The 17,627-nt window shown below is 39.3% G+C and overlaps 1 protein-coding gene and 1 long non-coding RNA gene across 7 annotated transcripts in view; one reads left to right on the top strand and one right to left on the bottom strand.

Annotated features, from left to right (window-relative positions):
* The window catches only part of LOC122566733, a 60,446-nt gene extending 43,299 nt beyond the window's left edge, over window positions 1-17,147 (bottom strand). The window contains exon 1 of the long non-coding RNA XR_006316614.1: window positions 14,736-17,147. This is a non-coding gene — a long non-coding RNA (uncharacterized LOC122566733). The remainder of the gene's footprint in view (window positions 1-14,735) is intronic.
* Window positions 1-17,627, top strand: part of LOC122566726 (glutamate receptor ionotropic, kainate 2) — a 112,210-nt gene that overhangs the window by 31,793 nt on the left and 62,790 nt on the right. For all 6 annotated transcript variants that reach the window (XM_043724393.1, XM_043724390.1, XM_043724388.1 and 3 more), the window contains exon 3: window positions 3,939-4,100. In XM_043724393.1, the coding sequence (XP_043580328.1) occupies window positions 3,939-4,100 (162 nt within the window). The remainder of the gene's footprint in view (window positions 1-3,938; window positions 4,101-17,627) is intronic.

Raw genomic sequence — 17,627 nt, 5'->3', positions numbered from 1 at the left:
TGTGGTATAGCATCGGTAACCTCTGCAACACGAGACACGCTCTATCCCTTAGTACTTATATCGAGACTCGTTTTATTAACTTCTCGTAGACAAACTAAGTGGATTTTTCATGCGCAAATTTTTATTTCTCTTGAACAAAAATTCTAATGTTTGACTTAGAGAACAGTTTTGTATGAATCGCAGAATCTTTCGTCGTATCACAAAATTTGTACAGAATTTTTGATCATCGATCACTTTTAGAACAGCAAAAAGATTAGGCTTGAGCAAAATTGACTCGATTAATTTAAATGTCTGACTACGTACGGCTAAATCCACTCCAATTGATAATCTGTTTGTTCGATAAAAACTTGATGGAAAAGAAATACGGAAGAGCTGAGGATTTTACGATTATTTCGAACTCTGAAACTAATATTCTTTTATTTTCCCTTGAACTTTACCGATAAATCGGAGATACTCCTCCAAGTTTTCTGCCCGTTAAGAAACATCGAGTATTTTTCAGTGAGTTTATTTTGCACCGTAATGTTCGATTCTTTCTAGAGATATAGGCAAAAAAAGAAGTACATTACCTTTGAAGATTGATTTATCGAGAAACGTATAGCCGAACCACTGTTATATTTCCAATATTCAATGGAACACGTTCCGTAAAATACATTGCCAATGAATCACGTTCCATTAGCAACGTTCCTTTAACTCACGTTCATCCAATTGATCCTTAACGCGGGATACGCGGGATTCGCCTCATGAATAGACTCGAGTTCATGCAGAATTTTCCCTGTAACGTGCCAGATCCTTCGTGAATTGATCGAGTCCTCTAATGTATTGCCTAACGTGAAATTGAAAAATTGTTACACGAAAGTTGAAATGTTCCCTCGTCAGACAAAATAATTCAGGATTGGTTGTAATTCGTTAAGTTGTGTTTACGAACCAATTATTTTAATTGAAATTTCTATCCACTAATTTTCGAAACGCATGATATTCATTTTTCATGTATTTCACCACTGTTGAATTTTCTATTTTTATAACTGAAATATTATATTTATTACATTAGATTTAAATTGTAAATAAATAAATACAAGGAAAGTCTGAGAAAAAATTGTCTGATCGACCAAACCTTCATAAGAGATTTCTACAAATGTACGAATACTTTTGTGAACTACTGTATACGCACCAATCGAACAAAAAATTAAACTAATATCTACAAGAAATCAAGGTGATTCAATATCGAGAGTATCTCGGAGCGTTCGACGTCGATGTTTTTCCGGAGAAGTTGAAGGTGTTCCACTTGGTGGCAATAACTCTCGCCTGCAACGAACTCCCGGAGGAAACAATCTTTATCCCGAGAAAAGCCCTTCGCTCTACATTTAAACGACGAATGATAAAACGAAGCTGTTAAGAGGATAGTTCTCTCGGGGCCTCGAAAGAAACCGCTAAAAGAAACGGTCTCCGTTTTCACCGATTCTCCCGAGTACTTATCGCCGTTTGTCGACGAACCAAAAAACAGTTACACCACAACAAGCTGTAGACCGAGGGATAAACGTCGTGCCGACGAAAGAGTCGAGTTATTTGCCGATAAATGGATTAGCTGGGTGGGCGACGAACGAAACAAAACTACGTAAAACATCAGCGTCGGAAGAGTTAAAGGTTTAGGCGAGAAAAAAAGTAAAAAATAAGGCCAGAAAATGTTTCAGAAGCGTTGCAAAGCTGGTCGTACTCGTTTTTTTCCCTTCCGCGCTAGTTAGTCGATTTGTAGGATTTTTGTTTCGCGTACTTCCGCTTGGGATTACCGCCATTACGTTTCGCGAATGTTTTCCCTAGCTCGCTTTTGTACCAAAACACATACGCTAGAATTTCTAAGGGAGGAAAAGGTGTCGAGGACGGGAGAGAATACTCCGATCCTCGTGTTTCAAAGCAACGGATATCGTTTAAAGGAAATAGAAAGATCAGAGTCCTAACATTTAACAGAATCTTTTGGCTAAAGATACTTCCAATATCGCTATCTTTGCATCAAATTAATCCCAAGCGTAGCTCGAAGGCGTTCGCCATTCGATGACCATACAAAGATGGTCGAAGCTTTCGAGCTGAAGAAAACTCTAAAGGAAACGTGCCACGTGAGTGCTCGAGGGAAAAGTATCTCTTACAATCTCGAAGATGGCCCCGATTTTTGATAGAGGTCATCCTCTTTCAGATCTGAACTTAGCCTGGAATAAAACTCGACATAAAAATATCCAGAAATAGAAGCTTTTCCACTTCTCGGGGTAAGTCTACCGAAGGACATTTGATAGTCTTTTTAACTATTCATAGTTCGCTCGAAATTCCCCTCCGGTCGTGTACTTTAGCTAGAGGCAAGTAAGGTTGGAGTTAAAAGGGGCGATTTTTAAAACGTTCCTGACCCAGAACTGCCGGTTATTTGCGATACTCGGTTAATAGTTGGATCAATTAGCGACCAAAAGCGATGAATGAGCTGCTCGTTGATAGCAAAGCCACACGTTGACACGAAAGCGGCGACGTTTCTATTACCTTGGTCTTGCCTGTCGCAACCGTAAACGTCTGGATTGCAGATAGCAACGCCCCTGGAGGAGTTTCCTTCCTTGAGGAAATTGATAACTCCCCGTTGCACTGGACGCGGCGATTTTTCAACGACAAGAGGACAGTATCTCGCCTACCGTCCTTGCGCGGCTGCCGATTAATGCTCGCGTTCCTTCTAATTAATTATGCAAAAGAATGAAACGGAGATGGATAGTAGCGACCTGGATTCTTGAAACCCTATAAATAACACTCGAAAGGGACGAGCGGTTCGAAGTAACGGTAAAAGGGTGGATTTAGTGGAAATTGTTCGTGAAATGAAGAGACATGGAGGATAGTGTTTTTCTTTACGCCCGATGTGTTTTTTCGATATATACTATTTGAATTTCCCTAGATTACGGTTCTTTCGTGTTATTTCCTAAGAAAAGGAAAATTGGAAATCTCAATTGGATTTTCTTGTCTAAGGGACACCGACAAAGCTGAAGGCTGACTGTAGTCGTTCGATTTCTCTGCGAGCGTGTTGACTATAGAGAAATAAAACTTTCCGGGATGTCTCGTCACGATTGTACTCCTTGAAATCTTGTTTTCATTTCATGGGGGCATAGCCGCTTTAGGCGAGATGCCTTTGTTCGCCGTTTGATCAGGTTTACGAACAAGAGAATCGACTTTCGTACGCAAAGAGAGAAACACCTCAACGACTAAGTTTTATTACAGCCCGGGATAGCACGAGACATTTTCCTTCTCGACAAGAAGCAGCGTTAATTTCACTCAAAGTACGAATGGTATCAGATGCAGAGCCGGGTTAAATCCTTCGTACTAGCTTCCAGACTTCTAAACGAAACTTCCTAGCTGTAACCAATATGCACAGTACACGTGCATTTATATACATGTTGCTGGCCCTTGACATGGTCCTACATGCGACCTCTCTTAGTTTGAAAGCATCGATCAGCAATTAGTAAACGAGTTTGCTTCGCCTCTCGGCTCGCAAGAGAACTCGAAGAATTCGCTGTTAGGCGTACGATGGACTCTCAGGATGCAAATTGCCCGTGTCGACGAGCCATCCAAAACCGCCTTTATCACTTTATCGCGCTATAACAAATGGTATGATTTAATAATTATTGCGCTATGCTTTAAAGTATATGTCGGGAAAAGGAACGAAAGATATATTTTGATAATTAATTAGGATTATTTTGTAGGATTTAATAGGAGACGTAAAAGATCGGTTTGCCGATATAATAGGAGGGCACTTGTCCTTCGTACGAAAAGAGTAGCAGGGTCAGCAGTTTCTAAGTATATTGGCATGGAAAGGTGAATCTTGATCGCGAATTCCGCCCACCGTGGCGAAATCGATATTTAACGAACCACTCTGCTCTGACCGATCGTGTCTGACACATTGAACGTCGATTGATTTCCAGGTGCTATATTCACTCATGACCAAAAGGATAGCAGTACAGAGTTGGCCTTCAAGTATGCCGTGTACAAGATCAACAAGGAAAGGCTTATCCTGCCAAAGACGACGCTGGAGTACGATATACAATACGTGCCAAAAGATGACTCCTTCCACGCGTCGAAGAAGGGTGAGTGATCCATCGATTAAATATCTTTTTACATCGATACGTGTATGAATTCTGATTTCTAAATTGTAAGTTTCTAAGCCATAGAGTAATGTGTGCTTATGTTTCTTTGTAATTAATTAGTATTATACCATTATTATAATACCATTATGGATTATCTTATTCAATTTATAGTATACATTTTTCCATAGTAAAATTTAATATCCACTGCCACGTTGATCCTCCTACTCGTCGGCATTGCTTTGTATCTCGTTACTTAAGGACGACAAAATTCAAAACGCCGGAGGAATGGATAGGAAGAGATATTAAAGGCAACGTGAAAATTGTTTCCAAGCGTAAGCCGATGCCTTCAGGAAAATTTATCACCACGGCGTTATAATAAGTTGACCAAAGGTAATAGCTTTGGTCGTGGCGTCGTTATTAACGTTGCATGCAAGTTATTTCACTCATATCGATTAGAAAATTTACATTATCGGTAATTAGTTTTGCGGTATATTTTATAGAACAATCTCTTTTCAAAAAACCTTTCTTTTTCAACTTTTAACTTTTTTTCGATTGCGATTCATGTAATAAAAATCAAAGTGGAAATCATGTTGGAGCATAGCAGTAAAAAGGAATTGTAAGATATATAGCCCTATTTCACGTAATTATTAGGACGACAGATGCATCTATTCAGTCTTGGTTTACGATGTCATCGGATTTGCATCCTCTGAGTCTAGTCTTTTCCAGGAAGAAGATGTTATCTGTGACTTTGTTTCACTGATAAATATCAAGGTATCGATAAATCAGGGTATCAAACGTGATAGATCGAATAAAAGGGACATTCCGTCGTTGTAGATCTTTGGAAAATCCACGGTGAAATTTAGTATTTACCGGGTAATCCGTCAGCTGTGCCGTTTTCATCGCGCTACGTATCCCACGTAAATGTAGTCTCTGCAGAAAATCAGATCAGTGGATTTACTCTTTTTCTTTCTACTAAATCGTCTACCGTCCCGTGCAGCAAACAGATGGATCAAGTTCCAGATCGATATACTCAACGTATCCTGTCCGCTATTGACTCGATTTCACTCTAGTCGAATTATTTCATTCTGATTTTCCTATGTGTAGCAAAATAGTAGCCATTGATTAGTATTCTGTGTGTTTTCCTTCTTGTTTCTTTAAAAATTGAATTTTGAAATGTAAAAAGTAAGACGTGAAACGTAAGATGCAATAAAATTGAAAATTGATTCGCTAAAATTGAAAATCGTTGAAAAAGCAATTCCGGACTTCTTCGGTCAACCAGAAAATCTAACATACGAATTATCTGTACAAAGTACCAGTTGGTCCATGGCCACAAGCCAGCAAACGCTTGTTCCACAATAGCCGTGACTTTTCTTTCGATGTCGACAATGACTGTTGCAGAAGCCCTCTTTCAGTATCATAGATTCTAATCACCTTTCAACTTTGCCAACATCACGAAATACCTTCGGCTCTGCCGTGTCATCAGTCTGTTTTCGATGACGATAAAAATATAATTTTCTTATCCAAATTTTACCTTTCAATTATCGGTGTAAAATAAATCCGTTGTCAAAGCTAAATCCGATTAGCATGTAAAAATGTTTCCAAGCGAAACAGTGCCATGCTCGGTGAGTTATTGTTCGACAGTTGGTTTCTTATTCACGCAGGTTTATGAGTATTCTTACAAAATTCCTCCTTTCCAGTAACTTTACAAAATCGCCATCACCAACCTGTTTTCGATAACGATAAACACATATTCTCTTTAACTTAATGCGACATCCGAACATCATTGGAAACGGTATCGAGGTTAAAACCTTCTCACGTGAGAAATCTGTCGAAACGAAACGGTGTCATATTCGAAGTTACTGCTCGAAGATTCCCTCGACAGTTGGTTTTCCATTCACCGGGTTCGAGCTCTTCCGCTTACGAGGTCTTTTATCGTTTCATCCGCCTCTTTTAAACGACATCACTTCGAGCTCGGTATCGCTAAAGACAGGCCTGGAGATACGGTTTTCCACAAAACCGCTTGTAAGGCTCTCGAGAACAAGCGAACAACGCCGCGCCGACCTGCTACGGCCACGGTTGTATGCATGCAAATGCGCACACCTGCCGCCAAGATGAAGCTCGTAGAACCGTTTGTTTCGCGTAAAGCGTTATCTGCTCCTGGCCGTGGGCGTTTTTATGTTTTTATGGTTATGTGAATACGTGCCGGTAAACGGTGACCGGTAATCGGTAGCAGAACCGATACACTTCGCACTGCGGACGAGTCGAATTCGCTGGTCTATTCGATTGTCGTGCCTGGGTGACGGTGTTATCACAAAATTACGAAAAATCGAGTCTCGCGCAACTAATTTCAAGTAGCTCGAGGAATACGCGTGAAATTGATGATTATTACGAGAAACGAATATCGTTAGAAGGAGATTCAACAAATCGATCGATTTAAGAAAGAGAAATCTGCTGGCTATGTACTTATACTACTATAGCTATTCTCCAACACTGGGGGAATTTTTATTGAAACGAACTGTCCGCAAGTACTAATCTTATTTCGATATCTGTGATACATACAATACAACTTCTTATCTGGCCTCTAATATTTCAATATTTAAGATTTTGGGTTACGAGGAAAATATAGTTCCAAAGAAGAAATTTAAAAGACCTAACAGAAGGGTTCCAATAAAAAAGGGCACAAGGTTGCTAGGTTGACTTATCGACAAGTCTCGAATAAGATAAATTAATAAGAAACATTTTGACAATGGGGTTAGATAGGACCATTTCACATTTGACAAGAGACGAGTATCTTTTCTTGAAATAAGTTTTCAAATTGTAAACGCACAATTAGGTTCTGATACGAAGAGGAAGTTACGTACGCTGTATACAGACAAATGGTAACGAACGTAGTACAATGAACGGTTGGATAAAGCAGAAGAAAGCGGCACTTGGTACAACGTCACGTCTTGTCACGTGTTCGAGAGCATCTCTTGAGGTCTCTGTTCTCGATGCCTTGCACGAATAAAGACCCTCCATGGTTGCTTCTCAATCTTCAATCTTCCGCACGGAGCCTTCTCGGCCGTGAACATGTATATTCGCATCTTCTTCTAAGAGAAACTCGACCGTGAACCATTTTACGTAACTTATGCGCATCTATAGTGTCTTATAAATATGCCGTTGGAACCGTGGAGAACTGAGTTTCTGGCGCGCATGTAATTTCCTCTTTGAGCAGCTCTAGTATATTGCAAAGGAATATTTTTTAACTTTCACTTTCTCTTTCATTTCGCAAGACGTTTTACGCTCGATACTAAACAGATGTGCTACAAGTCCAGGTACATTTTCCAAGTTATTTCCAGTTATATACAGTCGCCCCGGAAAGTACGTTAATTATCTTTCATTTAAACTTTTACCGGAAGCGTTACCTTACTTTCAGGGGCGATTATCTTGTCGGTAACTCATCCGCACACAAGTTGACAGCGCCTGTAGGGAAGATCCCGTACGGTTGCCAATGTTCCCCGATCACGTTCGCACGCCCATTTCCAAAAAAAAGCGCTAAGGACGAAATGGAATGGAAGTGCGAAACCATCGCTTTTAAACTTTCACTGTTGTCAGTCAGCCTTCGCCGTGAACGCATAGCAGGTCAACCTCGAAACAACCGCGCGTTTAGTGTAAATAAATCAGTCAAACACAAGCATTTAGTATTTTTCCTCTTGTGTGAAATTGTCCTTCGAGATGGTTCTTACTAGTCGGTAAATATGCTACAAAGTTCGATACAAGTCAACAACGAGCATAATCGTATGTAGAATCTTACAAACATTGGTAATCTCTGTTAAACCATCGCTTAAATGAAGAACATATTTTTTTTTGCTTCTTTGATGTCGAAACAGTCGGGTAATTAACTTTTCTTCTGTTTCGTTTCCTCGTGAAAAATATACCTTCGACTGTTCTCTCGTTGGTTCGAGGCAGAGGCATTTCACAACCGGAAGCTAGCAGTCGCGCCACCGCGAAATCTGCAAATAATGGAGCCTACGGCTACTCTCAAAGGTTTGAGGCTGGGATTAAACCGAGCGGATTTGGCGATCGTATTTCAAAGCCGGGTCAACGACGTTCGTGCAGCCGCTGCTCTTTTCGCGATTTAAGCTTCGCTCTGAACAGCATCTGCGACCCTGTCGCGGCGGAATCGTGCTATCGCCGATGCTATTCCGCTTCGTAATTCTCTATATATACTGGTTAATCGAAAATCAACACCTGAATCCCGTAGTTCGGTCAACGATTTCTAGATTTCAACAGTTCTAGCTTCAGATTAATATAAGTTTGTACGATGTTAAACGAAGGGTGTGAAAGATACAGTATCGAGAACAGATCAGTGAATTTTATACTGTGACAAGTGTCATTTTGTTTAACAAGGATTTTTAGTTTCAATCTTTTCTGTAACTTGTTATTCGTGGCATGTTTACCAAAAAAAGGGGAGATTTTAGAAGAAAAAAGCTTTTGGTTTTCTCACGTTACCGCAATGTTGCTCTTTTATCGTAACGCAAACCACAGGGAACGAACGGACGACTATAGTATCGTTTTTCTTTGGATTTTGTTTCCTTTCCTTTTATCAGCAAACTTAACTTAGACATCACAAAAACGCTATTTTCCTTTCTTTTTCCCTTGCGAAGATTTTTGCCGAAAGTCGATGTTGATTTCTCAATTCTTTTCTTTTTGATTAATTAATTATTTAATTTTCTTTCGAATCTTTTCAAGAAATTTGTAACTAACGATATCCCAAAACTAGGTTGATAATCTGATTTTATGTCGACGAGAATCAATATTAAGAATCAGACCCCAATAAATTCAAGTCCATTGATATCAAATTCCGATCGGACTAGTTCGATTTGGATTTGTGACTTCGACAATCTTGGCATCTAGCATCTTGTTATCAAAATTTATTTCCGCTATGGCACTCGACGACGTGCATGGAGGAATCGCTTTATCGACAATTTTCGAATTCATCTTGTGTGCACTCTTGCTCTGAATGGATACGTCTCTTTCGTCAGTTGATTTCACTGGGTATACAAGGAGAAGGTAAGCGAAAGGCGAAGAAAGGATGAACAGAGCGAACTTGCAGATCAAGTACAAAAGGAAGGGGATGTTTGCTCTTTGCACCAATTCACCCGTGTGTCTTCAGGCTGTGGAAAATAAATTTTTCTTCTAGCGTAATGAAAATCACCGATTTTTAAGTTTTCGTAACATTTTTCTAGATTTGTAATACTTTAGGGAATTTTCACATTTTTGAAGATTTAAGTGACATTTTCATATAGTTCTCATTGTGATTTCTCTGCTAAAAATTTTATACCTTAATCGTAGTACTTTTAGCAACAACTGTATTGAAACTTGAATTGAATGTTTAGGTCAACAATATATTTATTAACAAGCGTCTTCTTTTGATCGCGTCTCGTTGCGCGGTTACAACTCGACCTTATCGTTTCCTGGTTCTGTTTTAAGCTGGTCCAGATCCGCACGCTAGCAGTGTTACCCTATAACTGAAAACCCCGAAGCCAACGTCGCCTGTCTACTGTTTATGGCCTGCCCTCGTCCCAGTCTTTTGTCTATACGCTGTCGATGGCTTCGGTGCTTGAGAAAATTAAAAAGGCCAGATGTAGAGTTTTCTTAGAAGTGGTGACCACTTCAACAGGTTCAAACTTAACTACCGATCGGATTCGATTCTTTTCTTTTTGTCACCCCTCAATATCCCCACTGTCCACGCGTTTGTCAGGCGTCCGCGACCGTTACCACGCACACCTTCTTCTCGAACATTCGGCGGAAGGACCGTTGGGATATTGATGGCTCATTAGGCACTTCGCTTCGGCGATATACATTGTTGCCGAGTACCGCTACACAGCCGTAGATGTAGGGAGTAATAGAAGAAAATTTCGACGATGGAAATAGCAGTACGAACGCGCAGAGAAAAGAATTCCAACGCTTAGAAGAAGCGTAACAAGAATAACAGATAAGTATCATCAACAATTAATAACATACTAATAACATACAGTACTAAAATGAAAATTTTAAAGGGCCAGGATGAAGATACCTGAAAGGGAACCAGGATTGAAAACAACCAGTAACACCATGAAAAGTTGAAAGACAGACGTCACAGAGACATTGATATAACATTGGAAAAGTAGAGTAGAAAGTTCTCAGATGGTGTGATATTGATTTCACGGCAGGCGAAGAGATTTAACGCACAATTACTCTGATTGAACGAGGTTGCTCTAGTGGTCGGGGGTTGGTCTGCAGAATTGACGACATCAAAGGACAAACTGGCACTCGCCACCTCGTTAAGGGAGTTGAAAGGAGAGCCAACAAGGGCTGGACACATCCACGGAAAGGATACACGGTTCCATGTGCGTCTGCAACGGCCGCGAGTCATTGTTATCTGCTTCCAGTATTTCTCGCCGGTTCGTCCGCTTCGAAGTGAACGTTCTCCTCTCTTTCAACCAACTACGTTTCATCTTGCTGAAACTGAGCATTACGGGCAGATTGTTACTTCAAATACGTCTCATTCTTGATTGAATTTAACGGTGTTTTAGGGATTTTTATCGCGGTATTTCTGAATGACCGGTTTGAGACATTGAACGGTGTAATTAGGTATATTGAAACAATTTAAAAATATAAGAGCATGACGCAACAAGATACAACACGGTACGACACAACGCACATATTTCTCTCTTTGTCTGTTTGTAGCAAAAAGAGAAAATAATTATTTTGCTATGGTATCGCATAATAAAACTCAGAAATTACTTGCAAAGTTTGTTAATTTTAAAGTTACATGGCACTCGCTATGCGGATGATTTTACTTGCAAATTAAAAATGTTCCTATTATAATACTGTAGCAAGCATTGTGCATAACCGTTATCGTTTAGATAATAATCTACTGCAAAGACAGTTTGTTATGATTCGTATCGGTTTTCAACTGAGGCTATTCTTACTTTCAAACAAAGAATGGGAAGTGATTCTCATCCACGCAACGACTAGACCGGAACAGACTGAATAGTCGATTGTAGCCGATTAACGCTCGAGGAAATTCAGTGAAAAAGATTGTACATCGACATTTTAATGAATCTTCCTTTGTGAAACTGGCATGTAATTTTAACCATAGAATAACAAGCGACTGACACTGAGGGTGATAGACACTCATTTCATGCTAATTATAATCGCCTCGTATATTTTCGAAATTATTTTCAAGCAATTTCTCGTATTTAACCCATGTATAACGTATTTTGGATAAAAATTCTAAAGTGCCATTTTCAAAAATTCCTAACGAGCTCTATTCTAAGAACCTTCGAATTCATAATTACGTAAAGATTAGTTAATGTATTCCCTAAAAAACGGACAATGTTTGCTATTGGTGCATTTTTGTTTGACAAACATTTCTTCATGAAAATATTTCTGTGAAATACTCCGCCGCAATTTCCTATATTCTTCCGGGTTTTAGACAGATTTCTTGACAACGAACCGATGGGGCACCATATTAAAAGTCCAGAATTAACTGCGTATTCGAGTCTGTCATGTTTCTAAAAATTGAACTAGCTCGGCGTCGAAATGCGTAGCGCGTCTGGTATCAACCAATCACGAGTCACCTGTTACTCTACGAATAATATCGAGCACGGATTTATCGCTCAGCCTTCATTCCTGTTCGATCAAACTGGCCGCGAGCTTTTGACGCAGTGCGAATTTTCTTCGTAGTAGAAAATCAACGACGCTGTTCGTCGGAAAGAAAGAAGGGAGGAAAAAAGAAGCGGGTGCAACGTCCGAGAAACGTTGGAAACTTGAAAGTTTCGATATTCTTGTGGTTCGCTTGGTAAAATACGACTGTCGATTTTGCAAGTTGTACCGACGTTACTGGGAAAGAGAAGGGAATATAACCGATAGCCAGTGACCAAGCATAGTGTCTGAGTTTTTCCAGACTATATGATGCTTCTTTCGTTTTTGTACCACAGTCAAACATAAATTCGCTAAACCTCGAATGTATTCACTTATTTTGAAAGGAATTTACGATCGTTGATCTGATTTCAATTGTTTTGTATTCATATATACAACAAGGGCGAGAAGATGTAAAGCGCAGTAGAATAAACTGGAATTGATCAGACAAGTAAAATTCAACCTCGTAGAAGGAAAGACTATCTCAGCTTCTATTTTCCACCTAAAACCTCGTAAATTCTTCGGGTTTAGCGTAACCTTCGAGACGTTGAATTTCCCACAGCATCCTGCTTTCTGATGGTTTTATTCGGTTCAAAGAGAAAGTTAGAAGGTCAACGAATGGAAAACGAAGCTCCGACGAAACACGGGTGAACATTTGTCGATACCAACGGCGCACGCATGACGCGATTTGTTAAGGAGATTAAGGTCTTTTCCTTTTGTTATTGATCGGATGGCCGTACGGAAGTTTTCAGATTTTTAACTTCTTCTTCTATTCCCTTTCAATACTTTACCTTGAAAGCTTTACTTTTTCTTTTTATACGATTTTATTTCTTCGACTGCTTTCCCAATATTGATAACAGAAATATCTACGCATATAATATGTTATTCCTTTCGAACCTTTTTAGCTCTAAATCCATAAAGTTTCCATTTTTTAATTTTATTAAATTTATCATTAACCTAAAAGCTTTTAAAAAATCATTCTACTTTGTTCATTTTTGGCTTCTGCAAAAATGTCTCGCTCTATATGCTTCAAACTGCAGCATATTAAATTGGTTCAACAACATATTGGAGTTTAAAATTGTACTTTCATAGGAGACAGAATGTACTTACCGTATCTTTGACCTGTGGCCTTCAGATTAACAAAAATTTTCTGTGCTAAGTACTCGAACGTTTTCGTGAACCGCTCTCTGTCAGAGAATAAATAATTCGGCCATGTAATACAAGTGCATTGCATTTTCATCCTCGCGTGAAAACCCGTTACTCTGGCAGATGAAAAATGAAAAATTGAATATTCTTCCTATCAAGTCGTCTTGCCAAAAAACGTGACTAACCAATCCTTGGTGACTGGGGAGATCGATGCTCATACCATTTAATTGCCGCCCCCCTTAACTATCCCTGCGTCGTTTCTACCCTCCAAGGTGACCTGAACCTGTCGTCGATGATGTAATTACCAGGGGCAGCGGTTAAAGGCAAATTAACCGGAAGTTTATCCCCTGACCCTAAGCCCTGCGGGTTAATTAGCTGGTCCGAATTAAGAGACGACTGAGTGGATCCGTACCTTGAGAAAAATATATCAAATGTAAGAGACTTCGGGGAATGACTGCACCAAGTATTACTCGGCGCTTTTAATAGAATTTCGCGATGAATGGAGAAGGAAAGTATTCAATTCACGTTCCCTTATTCATGTGCAATTCATTTTAATGTGATTTGGAAAGATAGCGGAGCAACTGCACGATAATAATTGTGATAATATAATTGATGAATAATAGAAATTTAATATTATTTTCAAAAACAAAAGCTCAATAATTCTAATGATTCTATTATAAATTTAGGAGAGATACTAAATATAATATCGGAATATAAGATCCATCGAGTCTGCTACGTAGTTTGTAAGTACAAATTAGCGTAATAAGCAATTATACACAGCATCTACGTTCTTGTTGACTATTCGATATTTATAGGAGAGATAGTCGCTCAACGAAGTCGCCTGGAGCAACCACGACCCGCCAGACAGGTATTTTAAACTTCGAGCGAGTCTATAAACTTGTTCATAAATGTGGAGGCTCCCTAAGTACTCGCACTTGAACCTCTACAGTGGCAGCCTTTTGGTCGACCACTCGTGCTCGTAAGAAAAACCACATTTCTCGCCTTCAAAAACAGTCCCCAACACATTCTTTCTTTCGCTATTCTTCGGTGTTACATTTCGAAAACTTCATCCTCACATATTTTATATAAAAGAGGAAAAAAACTTAACGTGTGACAAAATCGATGCTATCAAGAATATCAACAACGACAATGAAGTTTCAGGCAAAAAAATCGAGATTTAATTAAAAACTTTAATTAAACCCGCTCCCTGGTCCAAATCTCTAAAGAGTCTACCCCCTCGTATCCTGAAATACTTGGATCGTTCATACGACAGATCGCTATTTTGAAAATACGGACGACTACCGGCCCATGAATTTTTAAAATTAATGCAGTGGACGTTCGCGTTCAACGTAGGATATTAATTTTCCATCCAGCGTTGAATTTTCTACGACTGATGCAACGTGTTTCGCGTAAAGCGCGCGATTCTCTATTTCCTCCAAAATAAATGAAGTAAACTTCGTTGTTTTAGAAATGAAAATATAAAACGTATGGGCCAAATGCTACGAATTGCTATCAGATTCCAGCGTATACGAAAATGGCAATATAAATGTTGCGTCAAAGGTTTTATCGCGTGTCATGGGAGTACCCAAGGATAGCGCTACGTAAAGCTTCCGCTTTGCAGCGGGAACAATGCCGATCTCGCTACTTTTAAACAGCGTTAAAGCCTATTTTTAAAAGTCTCCACACCGCTTGAAGCCGGTCCGTTTTCATCTCAACTAGCGTAATTTCTACTCCGTATCTCACGCGAATTCCTTTTCGCTCTTCCTTAATACGTTGTATAAGTTAGCTCTACACAAAGTGCATCGAAACAGGCATACTTACCTAGGAAACCGGTAAATGTTCTCTTTATTGGGGAATAAAGTTCGCCATTTCGGCAACTATCGTCTTGTAGCGTTCCTCGTTATGAGAACCATCATTTTGTATCGCTCCTCGTTAAGAGAACCATTATCCTTAATAACATTATCACGTGGTGGATTTTATTCTGCATGGAGCAAAATGCATAGTGTTTTTAAATTAAAAGTATGATTAGAAGTAGTCACAAGATGTACGAGAGAATTGAAAATTTGGTGTCTCGTCATCTTCGTGTCTCGTTTATATCTCGTTTATTCTATTGTATTCGTTGTCACCTTTAAATTTTCAGCGACCAGCAGATCTGATAAGATTTCCGCAATATCTACACGATTACCTTACAACAACCTCATTCTTTATATATCTCTTTCTTTTATGAACTTCGTTGTTCTTTTCATACTTTAACAACAGTTATCTCGCCCATTGCTGTACTAAACAAGGAATAGTAGGTTTTTAGTATTTCACTATTATTCACTTTTTATTGTTGGTCGAATCTCTGCTCGTCGCTACCTTTATTCGTCGCCAGCCATTTCTCTGTCAGTCGTTTTCACTTATTCATTGCTCGCGGCACAATCGCCACTTCAAAGGATACGCTAATGGAACGGATATTAAAAAATAAACGGAATATGTCTACCTCGGAAATGAAAACAGCCACAGGCCTGGCGATTTGAGTTTTCTTCTCCGCCAACGTTTAACGATGGTTACGTGATTAAACCACAAATTATCCCCGACAAGCCAACCAGTTCATTAATTCTTCAAGCCAACTGTTCATTCTTCTTATTGTAAGTTCCTCTTTGTTTAAAAAATTTTTCTTTCAGTTTCACAGCTTTCCTGGAGAGCGTAGGAAGACCGTAATGGCTTCGACGGTCATACGAATAATCATTGACGTGTAGGTTTCGGGTTACTGCACATTAACATTTATATGCAACAGTTGCACGGTCAAGTTAAAATATTGGCCAACGTTTTAACGCGCCGATAAATTCATTGTTATATTTATTTTGTAACATTTTCAAAAGCATCTGCATTAAATCTGTTACAGATACATAACGTATTTTGATGTGTTTGCATTCATATAATATACAGCGAGCTTCGAGTAGAAAGAAATTGCTCGATACCGGCATAATTCGAATATAATGACCGCGATTGCGTCTCGAACGTGAGCGCATTAACTCGTGCACGGAGAATTCATTACCCGTTGGTTTCCGTTCTCGCTGATCTTTTTCTCCGGGTCGTAAGTAATCGAAGTAACATCCAGACAGAAAGCTTCATAAATTCCGACGCCGTTGTGATTCATACGACGTAACTAGTTTCACGGAAAGCCACGCAACGTAACATTGCCGACGAGATATTCCGCGTGGGTAATATGTCGTCAGACCGGAAAACGATAATAGACATTGGATCGTTTTGCCGATGAGGCGGCGCACTAAAAGTCACGACCGGATGCCACAGCAAGTAGATAAGTCCTTTATAGCCAGACGTTCGAAACGGTGCAAGAATTGCTTTAGCTTCGTAGAAAAATCAGTGAGCAACTCGTTGAAAGGATTATTTCTTCCGTTTTCCTTGGACTTACATCTTCTTCGACCGTTTTAATGCATCAGACTTCTTTATTTCTTTTATATTAATATTACTTTTTCCCTCGTTCCAATCGTTTCAAGCTTTTACGAACTTCCATATTCTCCTCGTTGATATAATTTTCCAATCCTTTATATCTGGCTCAACACGATTACAATACCTAATTTGTACTACTCATAATGGCCTCGTGTCGCGCTCTCCTCGCGTTTTACTACTGCAAGAATTCACTGAATGCGCGTTGTTTCATCCGTTGTTTAGATCTGTTACGCGAAACGTTGCAAAATTTCGTTAGCACTGTTCTGAGATTCAATTATCATCGTTACATTGATAAAGTTTGAAACAAATCTGAAAGTGCACATAAAATCAGTAAGCCAGTGTAAATTGCGCGTTACAACGATCGGTTCTAAGGTCGTAAAGTCACGAGCAAGATTGAATTCCGAAACCGGTTCCAATCCCTTTATACAACACGTGTCCCACACAATTCGAACCGCAATATAGGCCATGTGATAGTTGCCTGTTCTCAACGCGACACACGAATCCAAATTCTTGCCTTGTGTATTCTATTAACTCACAGGCATAAGGTAAAATAACTCGCACACCGATTGTCTGAGGTTTGAAAGGCACTGTAGTTGGCTAACTTAGGATCTGAATAGCACCAGGACAGTCTGTAACAACTCGTTGCAATTGAGGCAAGATAACACCTAGAGTATGCCATTCGGCTACCCTACGCGTACTTCTCCGCTTTGTGCATCGTGCTCCAAGAGCCAGACACAGAATGATTTTACAAGCACTATGATCTCCAGTACTAGGTTTAGCCGGACGTTAGTTTGATAATAACCAGACGCTTTAATTAATACGTATTTAGCAACGTTACGCCTACTGGAATCCAAAGTATCTGACGCGGATCCTTGTTTTCAATTGTACTCACATATATTGAATCATCTGTTAATTTAATTATTAATTTAAAAACCGATCAATAATTTATCAAAAAATTTTCTACGATAACACAATTCTAAGCTGCCCTTTCCTTAAAATTTTGAATTTTATACACAACATATAGCGATTCCAAACTTTTTGTAATTTTTTTATAACTTTCACTTCAACTAATTACGTAACATCAGTTCTACGTGTAAAGAATATTTGATTCAACTTGAGATATGAGCGAGAGGGAGAGTAACGTCATTATCGGTAATAATCGACATTCCTGGTGTCCGTGGAACAATTTCCAATAGCCATAAACGAATACCAGGGTCATGTGTTCGGCTTAGCGAGTCGTTAACGCCGCATTAACAT

Source organism: Bombus pyrosoma, linkage group LG4 (assembly GCF_014825855.1).
Source record: "Bombus pyrosoma isolate SC7728 linkage group LG4, ASM1482585v1, whole genome shotgun sequence".
Classification (NCBI taxonomy): Eukaryota; Metazoa; Arthropoda; class Insecta; order Hymenoptera; family Apidae; genus Bombus; species Bombus pyrosoma.
This window is presented reverse-complemented; position numbering and strand designations above follow the sequence as displayed.